This window comes from Pseudophryne corroboree, chromosome 5 (assembly GCF_028390025.1).
Source record: "Pseudophryne corroboree isolate aPseCor3 chromosome 5, aPseCor3.hap2, whole genome shotgun sequence".
Lineage (NCBI taxonomy): Eukaryota > Metazoa > Chordata > Amphibia > Anura > Myobatrachidae > Pseudophryne > Pseudophryne corroboree.
Window position 1 is genome coordinate 114,803,875 of NC_086448.1, and position 24,225 is coordinate 114,828,099.

The window sequence follows — 24,225 nt, forward strand, 5'->3', positions numbered from 1 at the left end:
CGGGAGAAAGTCAGTTGAAAAAGGGGCGGGGCTTCTCACTCAGCACACTGGCACCATTTTCTCTTCACAGTGCAGCTGGAAGACAGCTCCCCAGGCTCTCCCCTGTAGTTTTCAGGCTCAAAGGGTTATAAAGAGAGGGGGGAGCACTAAATTTAGGCGCAATATATGTATACAAGCAGCTATTTGGGGAAAAATCACTCAGTTATAGTGTTAATCCCTGCATTATATAGCGCTCTGGTGTGTGCTGGCATACTCTCTCTCTGTCTCCCCAAAGGACTTTGTGGGGTCCTGTCCTCAGTCAGAGCATTCCCTGTGTGTGTGCGGTGTGTCGGTACGGCTGTGTCGACATGTTGGATGAGGAAGGTTACGTGGAGGCGGAGCAGAGGCCGATAAATGGGATGTCGCCCCCTGTGGGGCCGACACCAGAGTGGATGGATAGGTGGAAGGTATTAACCGACAGTGTCAACTCCTTACATAAAAGGCTGGATGACGAAACAGCTGTGGGACAGCCGGCTTCTCAGCCCGCGCCTGCCCAGGCGTCTCAAAGGCCATCAGGGGCTCAAAAAACGCCCGTTACCTCAGATGGCAGACACAGATGTCGACACGGAGTCTGACTCCAGTGGCGACGAGGTTGAGACATATACACAATCCACTAGGAACATCCGTTACATGGTCTCGGCAATGAAAAATGTGTTACGCATTTTCTGACATGAACCCAAGTACCACATAAAAGGGGTTTTATTTTTGGGGAGAAAAAGCAGCCAGTGTTTTGTTCCCCCATCAGATGAATGAATGAAGTGTGTAAAGAAGCGTGGTTTCCCCCGATAAGAAACTGGTAATTTCTCTAACGTCCTAGTGGATGCTGGGAACTCCGTAAGGACCATGGGGAATAGCGGGCTCCGAAGGAGGCTGGGCACTCTAGAAAGATCTTAGACTACCTGGTGTGCACTGGCTCCTCCCACTATGACCCTCCTCCAAGCCTCAGTTAGATTTCGTGCCCGGCCGAGGTTGGATGCACACTAGGGGCTCTCCTGAGCTCTTAGAAAGTTATAGTCTTAGAATTTGTTCTTTTCAGTGAGACCTGCTGGCAACAGGCTCACTGCAGCGAGGGACTAAGGGGAGAAGAAGCGAACTCGCCTGCTTGCAGCCGGATTGGGCTTCTTAGGCTACTGGACACCATTAGCTCCAGAGGGATCGACCGCAGGCCCAGCCTTGATGTTCGGTCCCGGAGCCGCGCCGCCGTCCCCCTTACAGAGCCAGAAGCAAGAAGATGGTCCGGAAAATCGGCGGCATGAAGACTCAGTCTTCACCAAGGTAGCTGCAGTGCTGTGCGCCATTGCTCCTCTCACACACTTCATACTCCGGTCACTGAGGGTGCAGGGCGCTGGGGGGGGGCGCCCTGAGGCAGCAATAAAAACACCTTGGCTGGCAAAAATACCTCAATATATAGCCCCAGGGGCTATATATGAGGTAAATACCCCTGCCAGAAGTCCATAAAAAACGGGAGAATAGGCCGCGAAAAAGGGGCGGAGCCTATCTCCTCAGCACACTGGCGCCATTTTCCCTCACAGCTCCGTTGGAGGGAAGCTCCCTGGCTCTCCCCTGCAGTCTACAAGGGTTAAAAAAAGAGAGAGGGGGCACTAAATTTAGGCGCAGTATACATTATATATATAGATATAAAGCTATAGGGGACATAACTCAGTTTGTCCCTGCAGTATATAGCGCTCTGGTGTGTGCTGGCATACTCTCACTCTGTCCCCCCAAAAGGGCTTTTGTGGGTCCTGTCCTCGTTTAGAGCATTCCCTGTGTGTCTGCGGTGTGTCGGTACGGCTGTGTCGACATGTTGAATGAGGAGGCTTATATGGTGACGGAACAGAGGCCGATATATGTGATGTCGCCCCCTGTGGGGCCGACACCAGAGTGGATAGAGAGGTAAAAGGTATTAACCGACAGTGTCAACTCCTTACATAAAAGGGTGGATGACGTAACAGCTGTGGGACAGCCGGCTTCGCAGCCCGCGCCTGCCCAGGCGTCTCAAAGGCCATCAGGGGCTCAAAAACGCCCGCTCTCTCAGATGGCAGACACAGATGTCGACACGGAGTCTGACTCCAGTGTCGACAAGGTGGAGACATATACACAATCCAATCCGTGACTTGATCCCGGCAATAAAAAATGTGTTATACATTTCTGACTTTAACCTCTATAAATGGGTTTTAGGTTTGGGGAGAAAAAACAGGCAGTGTTTTGTTCCCCCATCAGATGAATAAATGAAGTGTGTGAAAAGCGTGGGTTCCCCCGTTAAGAAACTGGTAATTTATAAAAAGTTACTGATGGCGTACCCTTTCCCGCCAGGAGGATAAGTTACGCTGGGAGATATCCCCTAGGGTGGATAAGGCGCTCACACGTTTGTCAAAAAAGGTGGCACTGCCGTCTTAGGATACGGCCACTTTAATAGGTACCTGTTGATAAAAAAAACAGGAGGCTATCCTGAAGTCTGTATTTACACACTCAGGTACTAGACTGAGACCTGCAGATAGTGCTGCTGCAGCGTGGTTGGTGACCCTGTCAAACAGGGATAATAGTTGGCAAACATAAAAACATATTAAAGACGTTGTCTTATATATGGGGGATGCACAGAGGGATATTTTGCCGGCTGGCATCCAAAATAAATGTAATGTCCATTCTGTCAGGAGGGTATTAGAGACCTGTCACTGGACAGGTGATGCGGACTTAAAAAGCGCATAGAGAGCCTTATAAGAGTGAGGAATTATTTGGGGATGGTCTCTGGGACCTCGTATCCACAGCAACTGCTGGGAAGAAATAATTTTACCTCAGGTTTCCTCACAGAAAAAGGTACAGTCCTTTCGGCTTCAGAAAAGCAAGCGGGTCAAATGGCGCTTCCTTTCTGTACAGAGACAAGGGTAGAGGGAAAAAGCTGCACCAGTCAGCCTGTTCCCAGAATCAAGATTCTTCCCCCGCCTCCTGTGAGTACACACCATGACGCGGGTGCTCCACAGGTGTAGCCAGGTACGGTGGGGGGCCGCCTCAAAAATTTCAGCAATTAGTGGGCTCGCTCACAGGTGGATCCCTGTTTCTTCCAAGTAGTATTTCAGGGGTACAAGCTGGAATTAGAGAAGTCTCCCCCCAGCCGTTTCCTAAAATATGCCTTGCTGACAACTCCCTCAAGCAGGGAGGCTGTGCTAGAGGCAATTAATAAGCGGTATTCCCAGCAGGTAATACTCAAGGTGCCCCTACTTCAACAAGGACGGGGTTACTATTCCACACGGGTTGGGGTACCGAAACCGCATGGTTCGGTGTGACCCATTTTATATTTAAAATCCTTGAACATAAAAAAATTCAAGTTCAAGATGGAATCGCTCAGGGCGGTTATTGCAAGCCTGGACGAGGGGGATTACATGGTATCCCGGGACATCAAGGATGCTTTCCTGCATGTCCCCATTTACCATCCTCGCCAGGAGTACCTCAGATTTGTGGTACAGGATTACCATTACCAAGTCCAGACACTGCCGTTTGGAATGTACATGGCACCGAGGGTGTTTTATCAAGGTAATGGCCGAAATGATGATACTCCTTCAAAAAAAAGGGAGTTGTAATTATCCCGTAATTGGACAATCTCGTTATAAGGGCGAGGTCCAAGGAGCAGTCGGTAGTCGGGGTAGCACTATTTTGGAAAGTGCTACAACAGCATAGGTGGATTCTAAACAGTCCAAAGTCACAGCTGGTTCCTATGACACGTCTACTGTTCCTGGGGATGGTTCTGGACATAAACCAGAAATAGTGTTTCTCCCGGAGGAGAAAGCCAAGGAGTTGTCATCTCTAGTCAGAGACCTCCTGAAACCAAAATAGGTAGCGGTGCATCATTGCACGCGAGTCCTGGGAAAAATGGTAGCTTCTTACGAAGCAATCCCATTAGGCAGGTTCCATACAAGAACTTTTCAGAGGGACCTGTTGGACAAGTGGTCCGGATCGCATCTTCCGATGCATAGGCTGATAACCCTGTCTCCAAGGACCAGGGTATCTCTACTGTGGTGGCTGCAGAGTGCCCATCTTCAAGAGGGCCGCAGGTTCGGCATACAGGACTAGGTCCTAGTGACCATGGATTCCAGCCTTTGAGGCTGGGGGGCAGTCACATAGGGAAGAAACTTCCAGGGACTTTGGTCAAGTCAGGTTATTTCCCTACACATAAATATTCTGGATCTGAGGGCCATTTACAATGCCCTGAGGCCAGCAAGGCCTCTGCTTCAAAACCAGCCGGTACTGATCCAATCAGACAACATCACGGCAGTCGCCCATGTAATCAACGGGGCGGCACAAAAAGCAGGATGGCGATGGCAGAAGCCACAAGGATTCTCCGATAGGCGGAAAATCATGTGTTAGCACTGTCAGCAGTGTTCATTCCCGGAGTGGACAACTGGGAAGCAGATCTTCTCAACAGACACGACCTCCACCCGGGAGAATGGGGACTTCCTCCAGAAGTCTTCCAATAGGATTGTACACCATTGGGAAAGGCCACAGGTGGACATGATGGCGTCCCGCCTTAACAAAAAGCTATAAAAGATATTGCTCCAGGTCAAGGGACCCTCAGGCGATAGCTATGGACGCTCTGGTAACACCGTGGGTGTACCAGTCGGTTTAGGTGTTCTCCCCTCTGCCTCTCATACCAAAGGTACTGAGAATAATAAGAAGGCGAGGAGTAAGAACGATACTCGTGGATGGCCAAGAAGAGCTTGGTACCCAGAACTTCAAGAATTTATATCAGAGGACCCATGGCCTCTGCCACTCAGTCAGGACCTGCGGCAGCAGGGGCCCTGTCTGTTCCAAGACTTACCGCGGCTGCGTTTGACGGCATGGCGGTTGAACGCCGGATCCTGAAGGAAAAGGGTATTCCGGAGGAAGTAATTCCTACGCTTACTAAAGCCAGGAAAGAGGTTACAGCAACTCATTATCACCGCATATGGCGAAAATATGTTGCATGGTGTGAGGCCGAAAGGGCCCCAACAGAGGAATTTCAACTAGGTCGATTTCTGCATTTCCTGCAAGCAGGAGTGACTATGGGCCTTAAATTGGGTTCCATTAAGGTACAGATCTCGGCTCTGTCGATTTTCTTTCAAAAAAGAACTAGCTTCAGTACCTGAAGTTCAGACATTTATAAAAGGAGTGCTGCATAGTCAGCCCCCGTTTGTGCCTCCTGTGGCACCTTGGGATCTCAACGTGGTGTTGAGTTTTCTTAAAATCACTTTGGTTTGAACCACTAAAAACCGTGGATCTGAAATATCTCACATGGAAGGTGGTTATGTTATTGGCCTTGGCTTCTGCCAGGCGAGTATCAGAATTGGCGGCTTTGTCTTGTAAAAGCCCTTATTTGATTTTCCATATGGATAGGGCAGAATTGAGGACTCGTCCCCAGTTTCTCCCTAAGGTGGTGTCAGCGTTTCACCTGAACCAGTCTATTGTGGTGCCTGCGGCTACTAAGGATTTGGAGGACTCCAAGTTGCTAGACGTTGTCAGGGCCCTGAAAATATATGTTTCCAGGACGGCTGGAGTCAGAAAATCTGACTCGCTGTTTATCCTATATGCACCCAACAAGCTGGGTGCTCCTGCTTCTAAGCAGACTATTGCTCGTTGGATTTGTAGTACAATTCAGCTTGCACATACTGTGGCAGGCCTGCCACAGCCAAAATCTGTCAATGCCCATTCCACAAGGAAGGTGGGCTCATCTTGGGCGGCTGCCCGAGGGGTCTCGGCTTTACAACTTTGCCGAGCAGCTACTTGGTCAGGGGCAAACACGTTTGCAAAATTCTACAAATTTGATACCCTGGCTGAGGAGGACCTGGAGTTCTCTCATTCGGTGCTGCAGAGTCATCCGCACTCTCCCGCCCGTTTGGGAGCTTTGGTATAATCCCCATGGTCCTTACGGAGTTCCCAGCATCCACTAGGACGTTAGAGAAAATAAGAATTTACTCACCGGTAATTCTATTTCTCGTAGTCCGTAGTGGATGCTGGGCGCCCATCCCAAGTGCGGTTTATCTGCATTACTTGTACATAGTTATTGTTAACTAAATCGGGTTATTGTTGAGCCATCTGTTGAGAGGCTCTATTGTTTCATACTGTTAACTGTGTTTCATATCACGAGTTGTACGGTGTGATTGGTGTGGCTGGTATGAGTCTTACCCGGGATTCAAAATCCTTCCTTATTGTGTACGCTCGTCCGGGCACAGTACCTAACTGAGGCTTGGAGGAGGGTCATAGTGGGAGGAGCCAGTGCACACCAGGTAGTCTAAGATCTTTCTAGAGTGCCCAGCCTCCTTCGGAGCCCGCTATTCCCCATGGTCCTTACGGAGTTCCCAGCATCCACTACGGACTACGAGAAATAGAATTACCGGTGAGTAAATTCTTATTTTCTAAAAAGTTACTGATGGCGTACCCTTTCCCGCCAGAGGATAGGTCACGTTGGGAGATATCCCTTAGGGTGGATAAGGCGCTCACACGTTTGTCAAAAGGTGGCACTGCCGTCTTAGGATACGGCCACCTTGAAGGAACCTGCTGATAAAAAGCAGGAGGCGATCCTGAAGTCTGTATTTACACACTCAGGTTATATACTGAGACCTGCAATTGCCTCAGCATAAATAGGGCTGCTGCAGCGTGGTCTGATACCCTGTCAGATAATATTAATACGCTAAGACAGGGATAATATTTTGCTAACATTGAGCATATTTAAGACGTTGTCTTATATATAAAGGATGCACAGAGGGATATTTGCCGGCTGGCATCCAGAATTAATGCAATGTCCATTCTGCCAGAAGGGTATTAGAAACCCAGCAGTGGACAGGTGATGCCGCCTGTAAAAGGCACATGGAGATTCTGCCTTATAAGGGTGAGGAATTGTTTGGGGATGGTCTCTGGGACCTCGTATCCACAGCAACAGCTGGGAAGAAAATTTTTTACCTCAGGTTTCCTCACAGCCTAAGAAAGCACCGTATTTTCAGGTACAGTCCTTTCGGCTCCAGAAAAGCAAGCGGGTCAAAGGCGCTTCCTTTCTGCACAGAGACAAGGGAAGAAGGAAAAAAGCTGCACCAGCAGCCAGTTCCCAGGATCAAAAATCTTCCCCCGCTTCCTCTGAGTCCACCGCATGACGCTGGGGCTCCACAGGTGGAGACAGGTGCGGTAGGGGCGCGTCTCGGGAACTTCAGGGACCAGTGGGCTTGCCCACAGGTGGATCTCTAGGTTCTGCAAATAGTATCACAGGGATACAGGCTGGAGTTCGAGGCGACTCCCCCTCGCCGTTACCTCACATCAGCCTTGCCGGCTGCCCTCGGAGAAAGGTAGTACTGGCGGCAATTCACAAGCTGTACTTCCAGCAGGTGAAAGCAAGGTACCCCTCCTTCAACAAGGCCGGGGTTACTATTCCAAAATGTTGTGGTACCGAAACCAGACGGTTCGGTGAGACCCATTCTAAAATTGAAAGCCTTGAACACTTATATACGAAGGTTCAAGTTCAAAATGGAATCGCTCAGGGCGATTATTGCAAGCCTGGAGAATTTCATGGTATCACTGGACATCAAGGATGATTACCTGCATGTCCCTATTTACCCTCTTCACCAGGAGTATCTCAATATTGTGGTACAGGATTGTCATTACCAATACCAGACGTTGCCGTTGGTCTGTCCCCGGCACCGAGGTATTTACCAAGGTAATGGCCGAAATAATTATCCCGTACTTGGACGATCTCCTTATAAAGGCGAGGTCCAGGGAGCAGTTGTTCGTCGGAGTAGCACTATCTCGCGAAGTGCTACAACAGCACGGCTGGATTCTGAATATTCCAAAGTCGCAGCTGGTTCCTACGACGCGTCTACTGTTCCTGGGTATGGTTCTGGACACAGAACAGGATAAAAAGGGTTTCTCCCGGAGGAGAAGTCCAAGGAGTTGTTGTCTCTAGACAGAGACCTCCTAATACGTATACAGGTGTCGGTGCATCAATGCACGCGAGCCCTGGGAAAGATGGTAGCTTCTTACGAAGAAATTCCATTCGCCAGGTCCCATGCAAGGATTTTCCAGTGGGATCTGTTGGACAAGTGGTCCGGGTCGCATCTTCAGATGCATCGGCGGATAACCCTGTCTCCAAGGGTCAGGGTGTCGCTGTTGTGGTGGCTGCAGAGTGCTCATCTTCTAGGGGGGCGCAGATTCGGCATACAGGACTGGGTCCTGGTGACCACGGATGCCAGCCTTCGAGGCTGGGGGGCAGTCACACAGGGAAGGAACTTCCAAGGCTATGGAAAAGTCAGGAGACTTCCCTACACATAAATATTCTGGAACTGAGGGCCATTTACAATGCCCTAAGTCAGGCTAGACCACTGCTTCAACACCGGCCGGTGCTGATCCAGTCAGACAACATCACGGCGGTCGCTCATGTAAACCGACAGGGCGGCACAAGAAGCAGGATGGCGATGGCAGAAGCCACAAGGATTCTCCGATGGGCGGAAAATCATGTGTTAGCACTGTCAGCAGTATTCATTCCCGGAGTGGACAACTAAGAAACCTCCACCCGGGAGAGTGGGGACTTCATCCAGAAGTCTTCCAAATGATTGTACACCGTTGGGAAAGGCCACAGGTGGACATGATGGCGTCCCGCCTCAACTAAAAGTTACAAAGATATTGCGCCAGGTCAATGACCCTCAGGCGATAGCTGTGGGCGCTCTGGTAACACCGTGGGTGTACCAGTCGGTGTATGTGTTCCCTTCTCTGCCTCTCTTACCCAGGGTAATGAGAATAATAAGAAGGAGAGGAGTAAGAACTATACTCATTGTTCCGGGTTGGCCAAGAAGAGCTTGGTAACCAGAACTCCAAGAAATGATCTCAGAGGACCCATGGCCTCTGCCGCTCAGACAGGACCTGCTGCAGCAGGGGGCCTGTCTGTTCCAAGACGTACCGCGGCTGCGTTTACGGCATGGCGGTTGAACGCCGGATCCTGAAGGAAAAGGGAATTCCGGAGGAAGTTATCCCTACGCTATTTGAAGCTAGGAAAGAAGTGAACGCAAACCATTATCACCGCATATGGCGGAAATATGTTGCGTACTGTGAGGCCAGGAAGGCCCCAAAGGAGAAATTTCAGCTAGGTTGATTTCTGCACTTCCTATAGTCAGAGGTGACTATGGGCCTAAAATTGGGTTCCATTAAGGTCCAGATTTCGGCTCTATCGATTTTCTTCCAAAATTGAACTGGCTTCACTGCCTGAATTTCAGACTTTTGTTAAGGGAGTGCTGCATAGTCAGCCCCCGTTTGTGCCTCCAGTGGCACCGTGGGATCTCAACGTGGTGTTGGATTTCCTGAAGTCGCATTGGGTTGAGCCACTTAAATCCGTGGAGCTATAATACCTCACGTGGAAAGTGGTCATTCTGTGGGCCTTGGTGTCGGCCAGGCGTGTATCAGAATTGGCGGCTTTGTCATACAAAAGCCCTTATCTGTATTTTATATGGATAAGGCGGAATTGAGGACTCGTTCCCAATTCCTTTCCTAAGGTGGTATAATTTTTTAATGTGAACCAACCTATTGTGGTGCCTGCGGCTACTTAGGACTTGGAGGATTCCAAGTTACTGGATGTAGTCAGGGCCCTGAAAAGTATATGTTTCCAGGACAGCTGGAGTCAGGAAAACTGACTCGCTATTTCTCCTGTATGCACCCAACAAGCTGGGTGCTCCTGCTTCTAAGCAGACGATTGCTTGCTGGATCTGTAGCACGATTCAACTTGCACATTCTGCGGCTGGACTGCCGCACCCTAATTCTGTAAAAGCCCATTCCACGAGAAAAGTGAGCTCTTCTTGGGCGGCTGCCCGAGGGGTCTTGGCTTTACAACTTTGCCGAGCTGATACTTGGTCGGGTTAAAACATTTTTGTAAGAGTCTACAAGTTTGATACCCTGGCTGAGGAGGACCTAGAGTTTGCTCATTCGGTGCTGCAGAGTCATCCGCACTCTCCCGCCCGTTTGGGAGCTTTGGTATAATCCCCATGGTCCTTACGGAGTCCCAGCATCCACTTAGGACGTCACAAAAAATAAGATTTTACTCACCGGTAAATCTATTTCTCGTAGTCCGTAGTGGATGCTGGGCGCCCATCCCAAGTGCGGATTGTCTGCAATACTTGTTTATAGTTATTGCCTAACTAAAGGGTTATTGTTGAGCCATCTGTTGAGAGGCTCAGTTATATTTCATACTGTTAACTGGGTATAGTATCACGAGTTATACGGTGTGATTGGTGTGGCTGGTATGAGTCTTACCCGGGATTCAAAATCCTTCCTTATTGTGTCCGCTCTTCCGGGCACAGTATCCTAACTGAGGTCTGGAGGAGGGTCTTAGTGGGAGGAGCCAGTGCACACCAGGTAGTCCTAAAGCTTTCTTTAGTTGTGCCCAGTCTCCTGCGGAGCCGCTAATCCCCATGGTCCTTACGGAGTCCCTACATCCACTACGGACTACGATAAATAGATTTACCGGTGAGTAAAATCTTATTATTCCAGTAAAATTTATTTGCACTAGCATCTGACAGGCTTTTAGCGAGGTACTCCCTCAATCTGCCCCATTTCTCCCATCAGCCACTGCAAACATCTGAACCCCTGAAGCTGGCATACCAGCTTGGCTGCCTAACTCTGCACTTTTCTATGGGCGCAATCGCACAAAACGTTGCATGGGATGTTACACGAGCATTTGCTGTTTGGTAATGCCCAGTCATATTATGCCACATTGTAGCACACGTGGCACATCCATTCACATCATGCCATATTGTTGTGCCCCCAGTTCACATTATTCCACACAGTGCCCCCAATTTACATTATACCACAGTGCCCCCAGTTCACATTATACCACACAGTGCCCCCAGGTCATATTATGCCACACAGTGGCCCCAGTTCACATTATGCAACACAATGCCCCCAGTTCACATTATACCACACAGTTCCCCCAGTTCATATTATACCACACCACACAGCACCCCCAGTTCACATTATACCACACAGTGCCCCCAGTTAAAATTATACCACACAGTGCCCCCAGTTCACATTATAGTACACAGTACCCCCAGTTCACATACTGCACAGTGCCCCCAGTTCACATTATACCACATAGAACTCCCAGTTCATATTATGCCTCATGCTCTTATTGTAGACAAATTGCCAGTCTTTGCCCATTTGTCTTTTTCCTCTAACAGCGCAGTGACTTGATGCCACAGTGTTAATGTTACCACAGTGGTGGTTTTTATGGTTTTTATGGCACTTGACCGTGTTTACTATGATGTAGTTGGTGTTTTCATGAAACCAATGCACCCTCTATCTATGGCTACTTTTCATTTTGCATCCATGCTAATTTTTTGACAAGAGGGCAAATCACCTTTAGAAATGACAAGATGATAAAGTGCTTTTGTAGGAACTTTTAGCACTTTCATCAGGCACATAGATCAATCAAAGTGAAGGGTACAGTGCCTTAGTGCCGTGAAAGCCGGCTATGATGTCCTATGCAGTTTGCTGTTAAGTGATACATTTAACAGTGTAAAGTGATATATTTGCCTTTGGTGTAAGCTAATGTCTTCTGGTTTTATTTTTAGCAAATAGTTGTTTTATTCCCAAAAGCAAATGCCATATTATATTATATAAAAGTACATAGTCTGATTTATGCCCATAAAGGTCACTCCAACTCCTTTATAATCTCAAGCTGATTCGGTCTCAAGGATGGTAAAAAAAAAAAAAAAAGAAGACATAACTCAGTTTAGCTTAGCAGGGTACAGCAATCCTCCTCAATTGCTGTGACCTCTAAAATGCTATTTTCTTAATTGCGTGTTTATATGGAATCAGTATGATATCCCGGCGCTTGGTATCCTGGCATTCAGGAGACCGACACCGAAATACTGAAGGTTGCAATGCTGACAGGGGTGAGTTGGGGATGTTCTCCCCTAACCCTCCCTTTCCGCAGCCTAATCCTAACCTCCCCCTACAGTGCCTAACCCTAACCTCCCTTCAGTGGTGCCTAAACCTAACCCCACCTCCCCGCAACCTAAACCTAACCCTCCCCTGCAGCCTAAACCTAACCCCCCCTCCCTGCAGCCTAAGCTTAACCTTCCGCCTCCCACAGCCTAACCCTAACCTCCCTGGGGGGCGGCTAAACTAACCCCCCCCCATCCGGTCCTAAACCTAACTGAGGCAGTATACTTACTTTGGTCAAGATTCTGACAGTTGGAATTCCGATGTCGGTCTCCTGACCATTTTGGAATTGCGTTGCCGGCATTGTGACTGGTGTCTTGATTCTGGCGTCGGGATACCGACTGCCGGCAAATTAACCACATTTCATTTATATTATCTCTCCAGCTATATGCAAGCTAATTCTTTACCTTTTTTTTCTGTCCATTGCATACCTTGTCATGCCACAAATAGCCTCACACCCCATGTTCAGTTACATCACAGGAAAGCTCTGGGAGATGATAAAGGAAATATGGGAAAAAAAAGACAAAATATGGTACCTTTCTGAGTGGTAACACCATAATAGAAACTAGGAAAAGTCCTGTAAGAAGAATCTTTTAATGCGTTAACTTAGTTCTCCTAATGACTGTATACCCTTGGGCTCCGTTTTCCAAGGAATAAGTCTAATCATTTTATGAATAAACCGTGCCAATGCTACAGTAATTCTTTTTGGAGTCCAGTCCATAGTTCCACTACACCTACTGTAAAGAACCCTTCCTGCAGCTTTTAGATTAAGGGGTCTATTTACTAAGACTTGGATGGAGATAAAGTACCAGCCAATCAGCTCCTAACTGTCATTTTTAAAACCCAGCCTGTGACATGGCAGTTAGGAGCTGGTTGGGTGGGACTTTATCTCCATCCAATACTTAGAAGAGATTTAGGGGTCTATTTACTAACACAAGGCATGACCTTGAATCTTATTCAATTTCTACTGCTTGAAGTCCATGAGCATTGATGCTAAAAAATGCATAATTCCTTCCAAAAATAATCTTTTTCTGAATATTGATATCATGTTTGGGGTTAATAAATAAGCCCCTAATAGAGATCTTTAATGCTGCGTATATAGTTGTCATTCGCACTGCCTTTTTTGTAGTAGATGCCTAAATATGGAGTGGCTGACAATTAGCAGTCAGCTGAGGATTGGTATTATCTAAGTTCTTTGAGTGTAAGGTATTTTGTCCAGGTGCATTGAATAATCTCTGGATGTAGGTAATTTGCAAAACAGTTAATGCACAGTGCAAAACACCCTGGTACACCGGTGTGCCTAGATGGTACGTCAAAGTGTTCTCCATACCCCAGCGCAACTGTAAATTGCAGAATGTGTCCCATTAAAAGTACAGCACAAAATGAAACCCAGGCAAAATAAAGTGAAATACATTATCTCCGATGTGCTAGTCCAAGCGTGAGTGTAGCAATATAGCCTCTAGATTTAAAGCAGCAATTAGTTTCAAGGTAATAACAACCTGGTTTTGCCTTAAAACTAATTGCCGCTTTAAATCTAGTGATCGTTTATCGCTGGAGTCACACTAGGACCAGCTAATTCGAGTCTATTGCATTTGGGCCTCAGTCTCCATCTTCTCTTGTTTTTGTAGAGTGGAAATAGTGTTGACTAAATATGTCTCTCATTTAGTTCAGAAATGCAGGTGGACTGGCCCATCTGGTAAAACTCCTCCACTCCAATCATGACGAGGTTAGAAGAAATGCATGCTGGGCTATTGCTGTGTGTGCAAATGATGACTTGACTGCAGCTGAACTGTATAGATTGGGGTAAGTAAGACATTAACATAACATCTGTCAGCAAAGACAGACTAAGGGGAGAAGTTTCCCCTAGGCAAAACATTATTGCACCTCCCCTCTTCTTTCATATCTGCCCTTAGCCTTTGCGGTCATGGGTAGATAAGCATAGGTACAGAGCCACTCAGCAACAGTGACAGGCAGCACTGCATAGACATTAATGCAGGCTTAAGCTCCGCCCCCTTCATGACCTGGGCAGGCTGGTCCTGAGATGAAGCCTTCCAGCAGACAAAAATTAAGCAGGTAGCCCCAACCTTTCTCACACCTCCTGCATGCAAATTGTCACCCATGACCCTCCCCCCACTGATGCTACATAAAAAGGATCAGCAGCTCTCATACAGAGGTGGGGGTAAGGGGGAGATGTTCTGCTGTCCCCATCAGGTAGCACCCCTAGGCACATGCCTCACGTGCCTAGTGGGAAATCTGGCACTGCCAGTCAGCACACGTTAAGATTACTTGACTTCATTAACTACTGTTCTGTCAATTCAACCAGGAATTGAATGGTCATGCACATTACATAAATATATTAAAATGAGATTTACTATAAATAAGCATTTTGGAGAGCACATTTAAAGTCCGCTGTCATACAACACTGTATATGCCTAACTAATATGACATTTACCACCTCAGTGCTGTCAGGGGAATTCCTATATCCAGTAACCTTGACTATAAAAGTGTAATTATAGCCATATAGGGCCCAGGGCCACGGGGGGCCCTGCCAAAGTAAAAACAAGCTTAAACATAATATGACTTCAGAACAAATATATCCAGACCGTTCAACAATTTGGAAGATAAAGAAGATAAAATGACTGTACACTATTTTTTCTGGCCAGTGGAGACAGAGTATCTATCATGAATGCAAGGCGCCCTGAGTCAAAGGGGATCACACCGTGCAACCTGCCTGCATTCCATTTACCGCCACCATCTTTCTGAAAAGTCACTGAAAAAACGGGACCATTTTCCCAGAGGTACAGTATTACGCATGTACAGACAATCCTGAAGAAGGATCCTACGGCTGAAGTGCGTTGATCTACAGCACTTGAACTGCAGCGCCTGACAAGCGTCTCAGCTTTCCGAATAGAGGCCTCCTGGGATAGCAGATATGATATACAGAAGACTCTCCTCTGACAGGGCAAAAGCTGGATTCCCTGGGCTGAGCTATGCCTGCACACAGACACTGTCACTGACCGCTGTCTGAAGTCACACTATACTACCAGTAGTGTGCCTTACACCTGCCGATAGTGACAGCTGCAGCCGTCAGAACACCCAGCAAGGAAGGTCAGGACCTTGGGTGTAGGAGCCAGATCTCTCACAGCATGATCTGCTTCACCACCTACAGCATATTAAGATGTCTTCCAGTGTTAGTGACCGCAATACAAGGTGTCCCATTTCTCCCTCCACACACACACTTTCCATATTTTTTTTATTTTTTTTCATTTTTATTAATTCATTCCATTTTACAATCTTCCAATATGGCATATGTTTTACTCACTGCAGACTGCTCTGGAATTAAGAAATAATAAGACTCAATGGCACTGCATCTGCCTATACCAATAACTCTCTTCATTATCTTAATGCTCATTGACTAGGATAGACTGAAAAGGGGTCCATCAACACCTCCCCCCTCCCCTTCCCACTTCAAATCACCCCACCACCCATATCCAGCCAGTATGGTGACTGACACCAGCTACAGTGCAATATATGTCACTGGAATCATATGTCACCACATATAGCACATCACTGACATAATGCAACAATACACTCTCCAAACATCAGTGCCGTAACTAGACATTTTAGCGCTGTGTGCAAGAAACGGCATCGACCCCCCCCCCCCCCCTTATGTAAAATAGGGGCAGTGCGCACCCTAGGCGCGCATAAATAATATAGGGGCGTGGCTTCATGGGGAAGGGGTGTGGCCACAAAATAATACCAATTCATAATACGGTGCACAGTAGTCTCCATTATTCAAATTACGCCGCACAGTAGCGCCACTACACCAGGTAGAGCCCCTTTTTACACATTACGGCAGACAACGTCCCCTTTTTACACATTACGGCAGACAGCGTCCCCTTTTTACACATTACGGCAGACAGCGTCCCCTTTTTACACATTACGGCAGACAGCGTCCCCTTTTTACACATTACGGCAGACAGCGTCCCCCTTTTGCACATTACGGCAGACAGCGTCCCCCTTTTACACATTACGGCAGACAGCATCCATCTTTTACACATTACGGCAGACAGCGTCCCCTTTTCTCTATCGTCCTAAGTGGATGCTGGGGTTCCTGAAAGGACCATGGGGAATAGCGGCTCCGCAGGAGACAGGGCACAAAAAAGTAAAGCTTTACTAGGTCAGGTGGTGTGCACTGGCTCCTCCCCCTATGACCCTCCTCCAGACTCCAGTTAGATTTTGTGCCCGAACGAGAAGGGTGCAATCTAGGTGGCTCTCCTAAAGAGCTGCTTAGAGAAAGTTTAGTTTAGGTTTTTTTTCTTTACAGTGAGTCCTGCTGGCAACAGGATCACTGCAACGTGGGACTTAGGGGGAAAGTAGTAAACTCACCTGCATGCAGAGTGGATTTGCTGCTTGGCTACTGGACACCATTAGCTCCAGAGGGATCGAACACAGGCCCAGCCGTGGAGTCCGGTCCCGGAGCCGCGCCGCCGACCCCCTTGCAGATGCTGAAGCGTGAAGAGGTCCGGAAACCGGCGGCTGAAGACTCCTCAGTCTTCATAAGGTAGCGCACAGCACTGCAGCTGTGCGCCATTTTCCTCTCAGCACACTTCACTGGGCAGTCACTGAGGGTGTAGAGCGCTGGGGGGGGGCGCTCTGAGAGGCAAATATAAACCTTATACAAGGCTAAAAATACCTCACATATAGCCCATAGGGGCTATATGGAGATATTTAACCCCTGCCTGACTGGAAAAATAGCGGGAGAAGAACCCGCCGAAAAAGGGGCGGGGCCTATCTCCTCAGCACACGGCGCCATTTTCTGTCACAGCTCCGCTGGTCAGAACGGCTCCCAGGTCTCTCCCCTGCACTGCACTACAGAAACAGGGTAAAACAGAGAGGGGGGGCACATTAATGGCTATATATATATATATTAAAGCAGCTATAAGGGAGCACTTAATATAAGGATATCCCTTGTATATATAGCGCTTTGTGGTGTGTGCTGGCAGACTCTCCCTCTGTCTCCCCAAAAGGGCTAGTGGGTCCTGTCTTCATTAGAGCATTCCCTGTGAGTTTGCGGTGTGTGTCGGTACGTGGTGTCGACATGTATGAGGACGATATTGGTGTGGAGGCGGAGCAATTGCCAAATATGCAGATGTCACCCCCCAGGGGGTCGACACCAGAATGGATGCCTTTATTTGTGGAATTACGTGATGGTTTATCTTCCCTTAAACAGTCAGTTGAGGACATGAGGCGGCCGGACAATCAATTAATGCCTGTCCAGGCGCCTCAAACACCGTCAGGGGCTGTAAAACGCCCTTTGCCTCAGTCGGTCGACACAGACCCAGACACGGGCACTGATTCCAGTGACGACGGTAGAAATTCAAACGTATTTTCCAGTAGGGCCACACGTTATATGATTTTGGCAATGAAGGAGACGTTACATTTAGCTGATACTACAGATACCGTAAAACAGGGTATTATGTATGGTGTGAAAAAACTACAAACAGTTTTTCCTGAATCAGAAGAATTAAATGACGTGTGTGATGAAGCGTGGGTTGCTCCTGATAAAAAGTTGATAATTTCAAAAAAGTTATTGGCATTATACCCTTTCCCGCCAGAGGTTAGGGCGCGCTGGGAAACACCCCCTAAGGTGGACAAGGCGCTCACACGCTTATCCAAACAAGTGGCGTTACCCTCTCCTGAGACGGCCGCACTTAAGGATCCATCAGATAGAAAGATGGAAGTTATTCAAAAGAATATATACACACATGCAGGTGTTATACTACGACCAGCTATAGCAACTGCCTGGATGTGCAGTGCTGGAGTAGTTTGGTCAGAATCCCTGATTGAAAATATTGATACCCTAGATAGGGACAATGTTTTACTGTCGTTAGAACAAATAAAGGATGCATTTATCTATATGCGTGATGCACAGAGGGATATTTGCACACTGGCATCTCGGATGAGTGCTATGTCCATTTCAGCCAGAAGAGCCTTATGGACACGACAGTGGACAGGCGATGCGGATTCAAAACGTCACATGGAGGTTTTGCCGTATAAAGGGGAGGAGTTATTTGGAGTTGGTCTATCAGACTTGGTGGCCACGGCTACTGCCGGGAAATCCACTTTTTTACCTCAAGTCACTCCCCAACAGAGAAAGGCACCGACCTTTCAACCGCAGCCTTTTCGCTCCTACAAAAATAAGAGAGCAAAGGGCTTGTCGTACCTGCCACGAGGCAGAGGAAGAGGGAAGAGACACCAACAGGCAGCTCCTTCCCAGGAACAGAAGCCCTCCCCGGCTCCTGCAAAAACCTCAGCATGACGCTGGGGCCTCTCAAGCGGACTCGGGGACAGTGGGGGGCCGTCTCAAAAATTACAGCGCGCAGTGGGCTCACTCGCAGGTAGACCCCTGGATCCTGCAGATAATATCTCAGGGGTACAGGTTGGAATTAGAGACGGATCCTCCTCATCGTTTCCTGAAGTCTGCCTTACCAACCGTCTCTTCCGAAAGGGAGAGGGTGTTGGAAGCCATTCACAAGCTGTACGCTCAGCAGGTGATAGTCAAAGTACCCCTATTACAAGAAAGGGGTATTATTCCACTCTATTTGTGGTACCGAAGCCGGATGGCTCGGTAAGGCCTATTCTAAATCTGAAGTCCTTGAACCTCTACATAAAAAAGTTCAAGTTCAAGATGGAGTCACTCAGAGCAGTGATAGCGAACCTGGAAGAAGGGGACTTTATGGTATCCTTGGACATCAAGGATGCGTATCTACACGTTCCGATTTACCCCGCACACCAGGGGTACCTCAGGTTCATTGTTCAAAACTGTCACTATCAGTTTCAGACGCTGCCGTTCGGATTGTCCACGGCGCCTCGGGTCTTTACCAAGGTAATGGCCGAGATGATGATTCTTCTTCGAAGAAAAGGCGTATTAGTTATCCCATACTTGGACGATCTCCTAATAAGGGCAAGGTCCAGAGAACAGCTGGAGACAGCTTTAGCACTATCTCAAGAGGTGCTAAGACAACACGGGTGGATTCTGAATATTCCAAAATCCCATTTAATCCCGACAACTCGTCTGCTGTTCCTAGGAATGATTCTGGACACGGTTCAGAAAAAGGTTTTCCTTCCAGAGGAAAAAGCCAAGGAGTTATCCGATCTGGTCAGGAACCTCCTAAAACCAGGAAAAGTGTCAGTACATCAATGCACAAGAGTCCTGGGAAAAATGGTGGCTTCTTACGAAGCAATTCCATTCGGCAGATTCCATGCAAGAATATTCCAAAGGGATCTGTTGGACAAATGGTCAGGGTCGCATCTGCAGATGCACCTGCGAATAACCCTGTCACCAAAGACAAGGGTGTCACTTCTGTGGTGGTTGCAGAAGGCTCACCTATTAGAAGGCCGCAGATTCGGCATTCAGGATTGGATCCTGGTGACCACGGACGCCAGCCTGAGAGGCTGGGGAGCAGTCACACAAGGAAGAAACTTCCAGGGAGTATGGACGAGTCTGGAAAAGTCTCTTCACATAAACATTCTGGAACTAAGAGCAATCTACAATGCTCTAAGCCAGGCGGAACTTCTCCTGCAAGGAAAGCCGGTGTTGATTCAGTCGGACAACATCACGGCGGTCGCCCATGTAAACAGGCAGGGCGGCACAAGAAGCAGGAGTGCAATGGCAGAAGCTGCCAAGATTCTTCGCTGGGCGGAGAATCACGTGATAGCACTGTCAGCAGTGTTCATCCCGGGCGTGGACAACTGGGAAGCAGACTTCCTCAGCAGACACGATCTTCATCCGGGAGAGTGGGGTCTACATCCAGAAGTCTTCAACATGTTAATAGACCGTTGGGAAAGACCAATTGTAGACATGATGGCGTCTCGCCTCAACAAGAAACTGGACAAATATTGCGCCAGGTCAAGAGATCCACAGGCAATAGCTGTGGACGCACTGGTAACTCCTTGGGTGTACCAGTCAGTGTATGTGTTTCCTCCTCTGCCGCTCATACCAAAGGTATTGAAGATCATACGGCAAAGAAGAGTAAGAACAATACTAGTGGTTCCGGATTGGCCGAGAAGGACTTGGTATCCGGAACTTCAAGAGATGCTCACGGACGAACCGTGGCCTCTACCTCTGAGAAGGGACCTGCTACAGCAGGGTCCCTGTCTTTTTCAAGACTTACCGCGGCTGCGTTTGACGGCATGGCGGTTGAACGCCAGATCCTAAAAGGGAAAGGCATTCCAGAAGAAGTCATTCCTACCTTGATTAAGGCACGGAAGGAAGTCACCGTGAAACATTATCACCGCATTTGGCGAAAATATGTAGCGTGGTGCGAGGATCGGAGGGTTCCGACGGAGGAATTCCAACTGGGTCGTTTCCTACATTTCCTGCAATCAGGATTATCTATGGGTCTCAAATTGGGATCCATTAAGGTTCAAATTTCGGCCCTGTCAATATTCTTCCAAAAAGAATTGGCCTCTGTCCCTGAGGTCCAGACTTTTGTCAAGGGAGTACTGCATATACAGCCTCCTGTGGTGCCTCCGGTGGCACCGTGGGATCTAAATGTAGTTTTAGATTTCCTCAAATCCCATTGGTTTGAACCATTGAAAAAGGTGGATTTGAAATATCTCACATTGAAAGTGACTATGTTACTAGCCCTGGCCTCTGCCAGGAGAGTATCTGAATTGGCGGCTTTATCTTATAAAAGTCCTTATCTAATCTTCCATTCGGATAGGGCAGAACTGCGGACTCGTCCGCATTTTCTCCCTAAAGTGGTATCAGCATTTCATCTGAACCAACCTATTGTGGTGCCTGCGGCCACTAGCGACTTGGAGGACTCCAAGTTGTTGGACGTTGTCAGAGCCTTAAAAATATACATTGCAAGGACGGCTGGAGTCAGAAAATCTGACTCGCTGTTTATATTGTATGCACCCAACAAGTTGGGCGCACCTGCTTCTAAGCAGTCGATTGCTCGTTGGATTTGTAACACAATTCAACTTGCACATTCTGTGGCAGGCCTGCCACAGCCTAAAACTGTAAAAGCCCACTCCACAAGGAAGGTGGGCTCATCTTGGGCGGCTGCCCGAGGGGTCTCGGCATTACAACTCTGCCGAGCAGCTACGTGGTCGGGGGAGAACACGTTTGTAAAATTTTACAAATTTGATACCCTGGCAAAGGAGGACCTGGAGTTCTCTCATTCGGTGCTGCAGAGTCATCCGCACTCTCCCGCCCGTTTGGGAGCTTTGGTATAATCCCCATGGTCCTTTCAGGAACCCCAGCATCCACTTAGGACGATAGAGAAAATAAGAATTTACTTACCGATAATTCTATTTCTCGGAGTCCGTAGTGGATGCTGGGCGCCCATCCCAAGTGCGGATTATCTGCAATACTTGTACATAGTTATTGTTAACTAATTCGGGTTATTGTTAAGGAGCCATCTTTAAGAGGCCCTTTCTGTTGTCATACTGTTAACTGGGTTTAGATCACAAGTTGTACGGTGTGATTGGTGTGGCTGGTATGAGTCTTACCCGGGATTCAAAATGCCTCCCTTATTGTGTATGCTCGTCCGGGCACAGTACCTAACTGGAGTCTGGAGGAGGGTCATAGGGGGAGGAGCCAGTGCACACCACCTGACCTAGTAAAGCTTTACTTTTTTGTGCCCTGTCTCCTGCGGAGCCGCTATTCCCCATGGTCCTTTCAGGAACCCCAGCATCCACTACGGACTCCGAGAAATAGAATTATCGGTAAGTAAATTCTTATTTTTACACATTACGGCAGACAGCGTTCCCTTTTTACACATTACGGCAGACAGCGTCCATTTTTTACACATTACGGCAGACAGCGTCCATCTTTTACACATTACGGCAGACAGCGTCCCCTTTTACACATTAAAACAGACATATGCGTTGTCTGCCACCTAGTTATGGCCATGGATAAATAGACAGGTACCGTAGATAGATAGATAGATAGATAGATAGATAGATACTCTCTCCCCGCTGGCTCAGGTAGTTAGGCTCCTCGGTGCAGCTGCTGGCAGATCCCAGGCAGGGGAGTAGGAGGAGGGAGATGGAGGAGGGAGCCGCAGCAACACACTGTAATTGGTGGCGGCGCCGCTGCAGCTGTCCCTCTCCTCCAGATAGGCTGGCCGCCGCCGCTGTGAATGCTGGGATGAGGGAAGTGTATCCCAGCATTCACAGCGGCGGTGGCCAGCCTATGTGGAAGGAGAGGGACAGCTGCAGTGGCGCCTCCACCAATTACAGTGCGCTACTGCGGCACCCGAGTCCCCGTCCCTCCTCCTTCTCCCCTGCTTCTGGAGCTGCTGCTCCGCTCCTCGCTCAGGCGGCATGTAATGAGTCAGTCTGACTCATTACAATGCTGATGGAACCGGGAATGCGGCCAGTTGTGCCCTCAGTGTGCCAACACGTAGTTATGTGCCAAGCATAAAGCTTCATATACATATTACAGTCATACATTAAACTCCTTCCTAGGCTTCACTATCACCACTTACCAGTAACACTACCTCAGGTGTAGCGCTGGACCCATCCCCTCTCCCCCATGGTCTGATTACACATGCATAGTAGTCTCTGGCACAGTGTTTGCAGAGCATGCGGCAAGTGCCAGTGGGAAGGGACTCGCCTACATCTGCCCACGAGCCCCCTCCAGTCTTGAAATGTCCCTGATTCAGGCTAATGTAATTAGTACTTTGTCCTATTGCATTTTGACCGGGGATGAAGCAGACATTGTGGTGGATGACTGTGCTAAGGGCTACCATTACAATTTACTATGGGGCCCAGGAATGTTTATTTATGATCTAATGTAAATACCTCATCTCAGATGGTAAAATGGTGACAGATGGAAATTTGACAGCAACATACAGAAAGAGCCAATTTGCACCTTAGGAAGATCATGTTGCATTGAGGGTAGCGCAGATTTGAAAGGTGCAGAGAGATTTAGGGGGAATCCAATTAGCTGCTGGATTTAGCCTTAATAATTTCCCTTGGCCGCCGATTCCATTAAGCCTGCAAGGAAAAGTTAGCGATACAAGGCACCCTTATTTGGTTTAAAGCGCAGGGAAACAAATTGATTCCATATTTTTCATGGACTCAATGGGTTAGCGAGAGTTAACCTCTAGCTACCGTGCAGACTGTTTTATTAAATAGCTCCAGGCATTATACCCAGCACTATTCCCATCACGGCAATCCCCACTCTCATTGAACTCCCTCCTTAGAGTTGGCAAGGGGTGTATCCTGACTGAACTGAAATTGTAGTGTAAGAATAAAGCTGCCCAGCATGTGTGAGCTCCATGCATGCAAAAAGATTTATTGCCCTGCATGCAAAAAGATTACATGTTTATGCACTCTTTGCATTGCAACATGCTTTTGCCAGTTGCAAGTTCCTCCTTTTATTTGTAGTGGTCCCAGCTCTGTGTCCCAGTTTGTATTCTGTATGCAGCCTATGCACTCAGAGGGAGATATATTATAGCGGCACGTATAGTGCCGCTATAGCATGTCCTGCTTCGCCACATTACCAACGCGAAGCAGAAAGCTACACCGACAAGATGTATTAACATCTTGTATGCCGAAGTGGGGTAAAATTAAAACCTTCCTCCTCCAGCAGTTCCCCCCCCCCCTCCCCCCCCCTGAGCCCACAGCACATATGTCATGTACCGCTGTCTTACATGGGGGAGAAGCGGTATCAGCGCACATAATGTGTACTGATTCCCCTTCTCCCCTTTAACGAGTATTAGTGCAGTAGAGGGGTACCTGCACCCACACAATGGGGCAGATGTATTAAGCCTTGTAGAGGGCATGAAGAAGTGATAAAGCGGTGATAAGTGCAAGGTGATAACGCACCAGCCAATCAGCTCCTATATGTAAATTGACCGTTATGAGCTGAGTGACTGGTGCGTTATCGCCTTGCACTTTTCACCACTTTATCACTTCTTTATGCCTTCTCCAGGCTTAATACATCTGCCCCAATGTCTCGTGGCCCTGGTAGAAGGTGATAGAGGGGGGGATGGTGAAATACAGAGGTCATGTTATTGCAAAACATTCTTACTAAACGACATAGGGGATCCTCTTTTCTACAAGAACACTACCTCCTAGGCGTAGTACTTAACACCCCAGCAGTTAGTCTCTGTCCGCTACTGGCCTCATAAAAAGGGACTTGCCAGTACCAGTTCTGTTTTTTTTTTAAATATATATATTTATTGAGACAAAAACACAAGAAGCATACAGAAGCATAACATGGAG

At 48.0% G+C, this 24,225-nt stretch overlaps 1 protein-coding gene across 5 annotated transcripts in view; it reads left to right on the forward strand.

The window, feature by feature from the left end:
- ARMC3 (armadillo repeat containing 3) overlaps positions 1-24,225 on the forward strand; it is a 287,743-nt gene that overhangs the window by 192,680 nt on the left and 70,838 nt on the right. For all 5 annotated transcript variants that reach the window (XM_063921586.1, XM_063921589.1, XM_063921588.1 and 2 more), the window contains one exon: positions 13,646-13,782. In XM_063921586.1, coding sequence (XP_063777656.1) covers positions 13,646-13,782 — 137 coding nt within the window. The remainder of the gene's footprint in view (positions 1-13,645; positions 13,783-24,225) is intronic.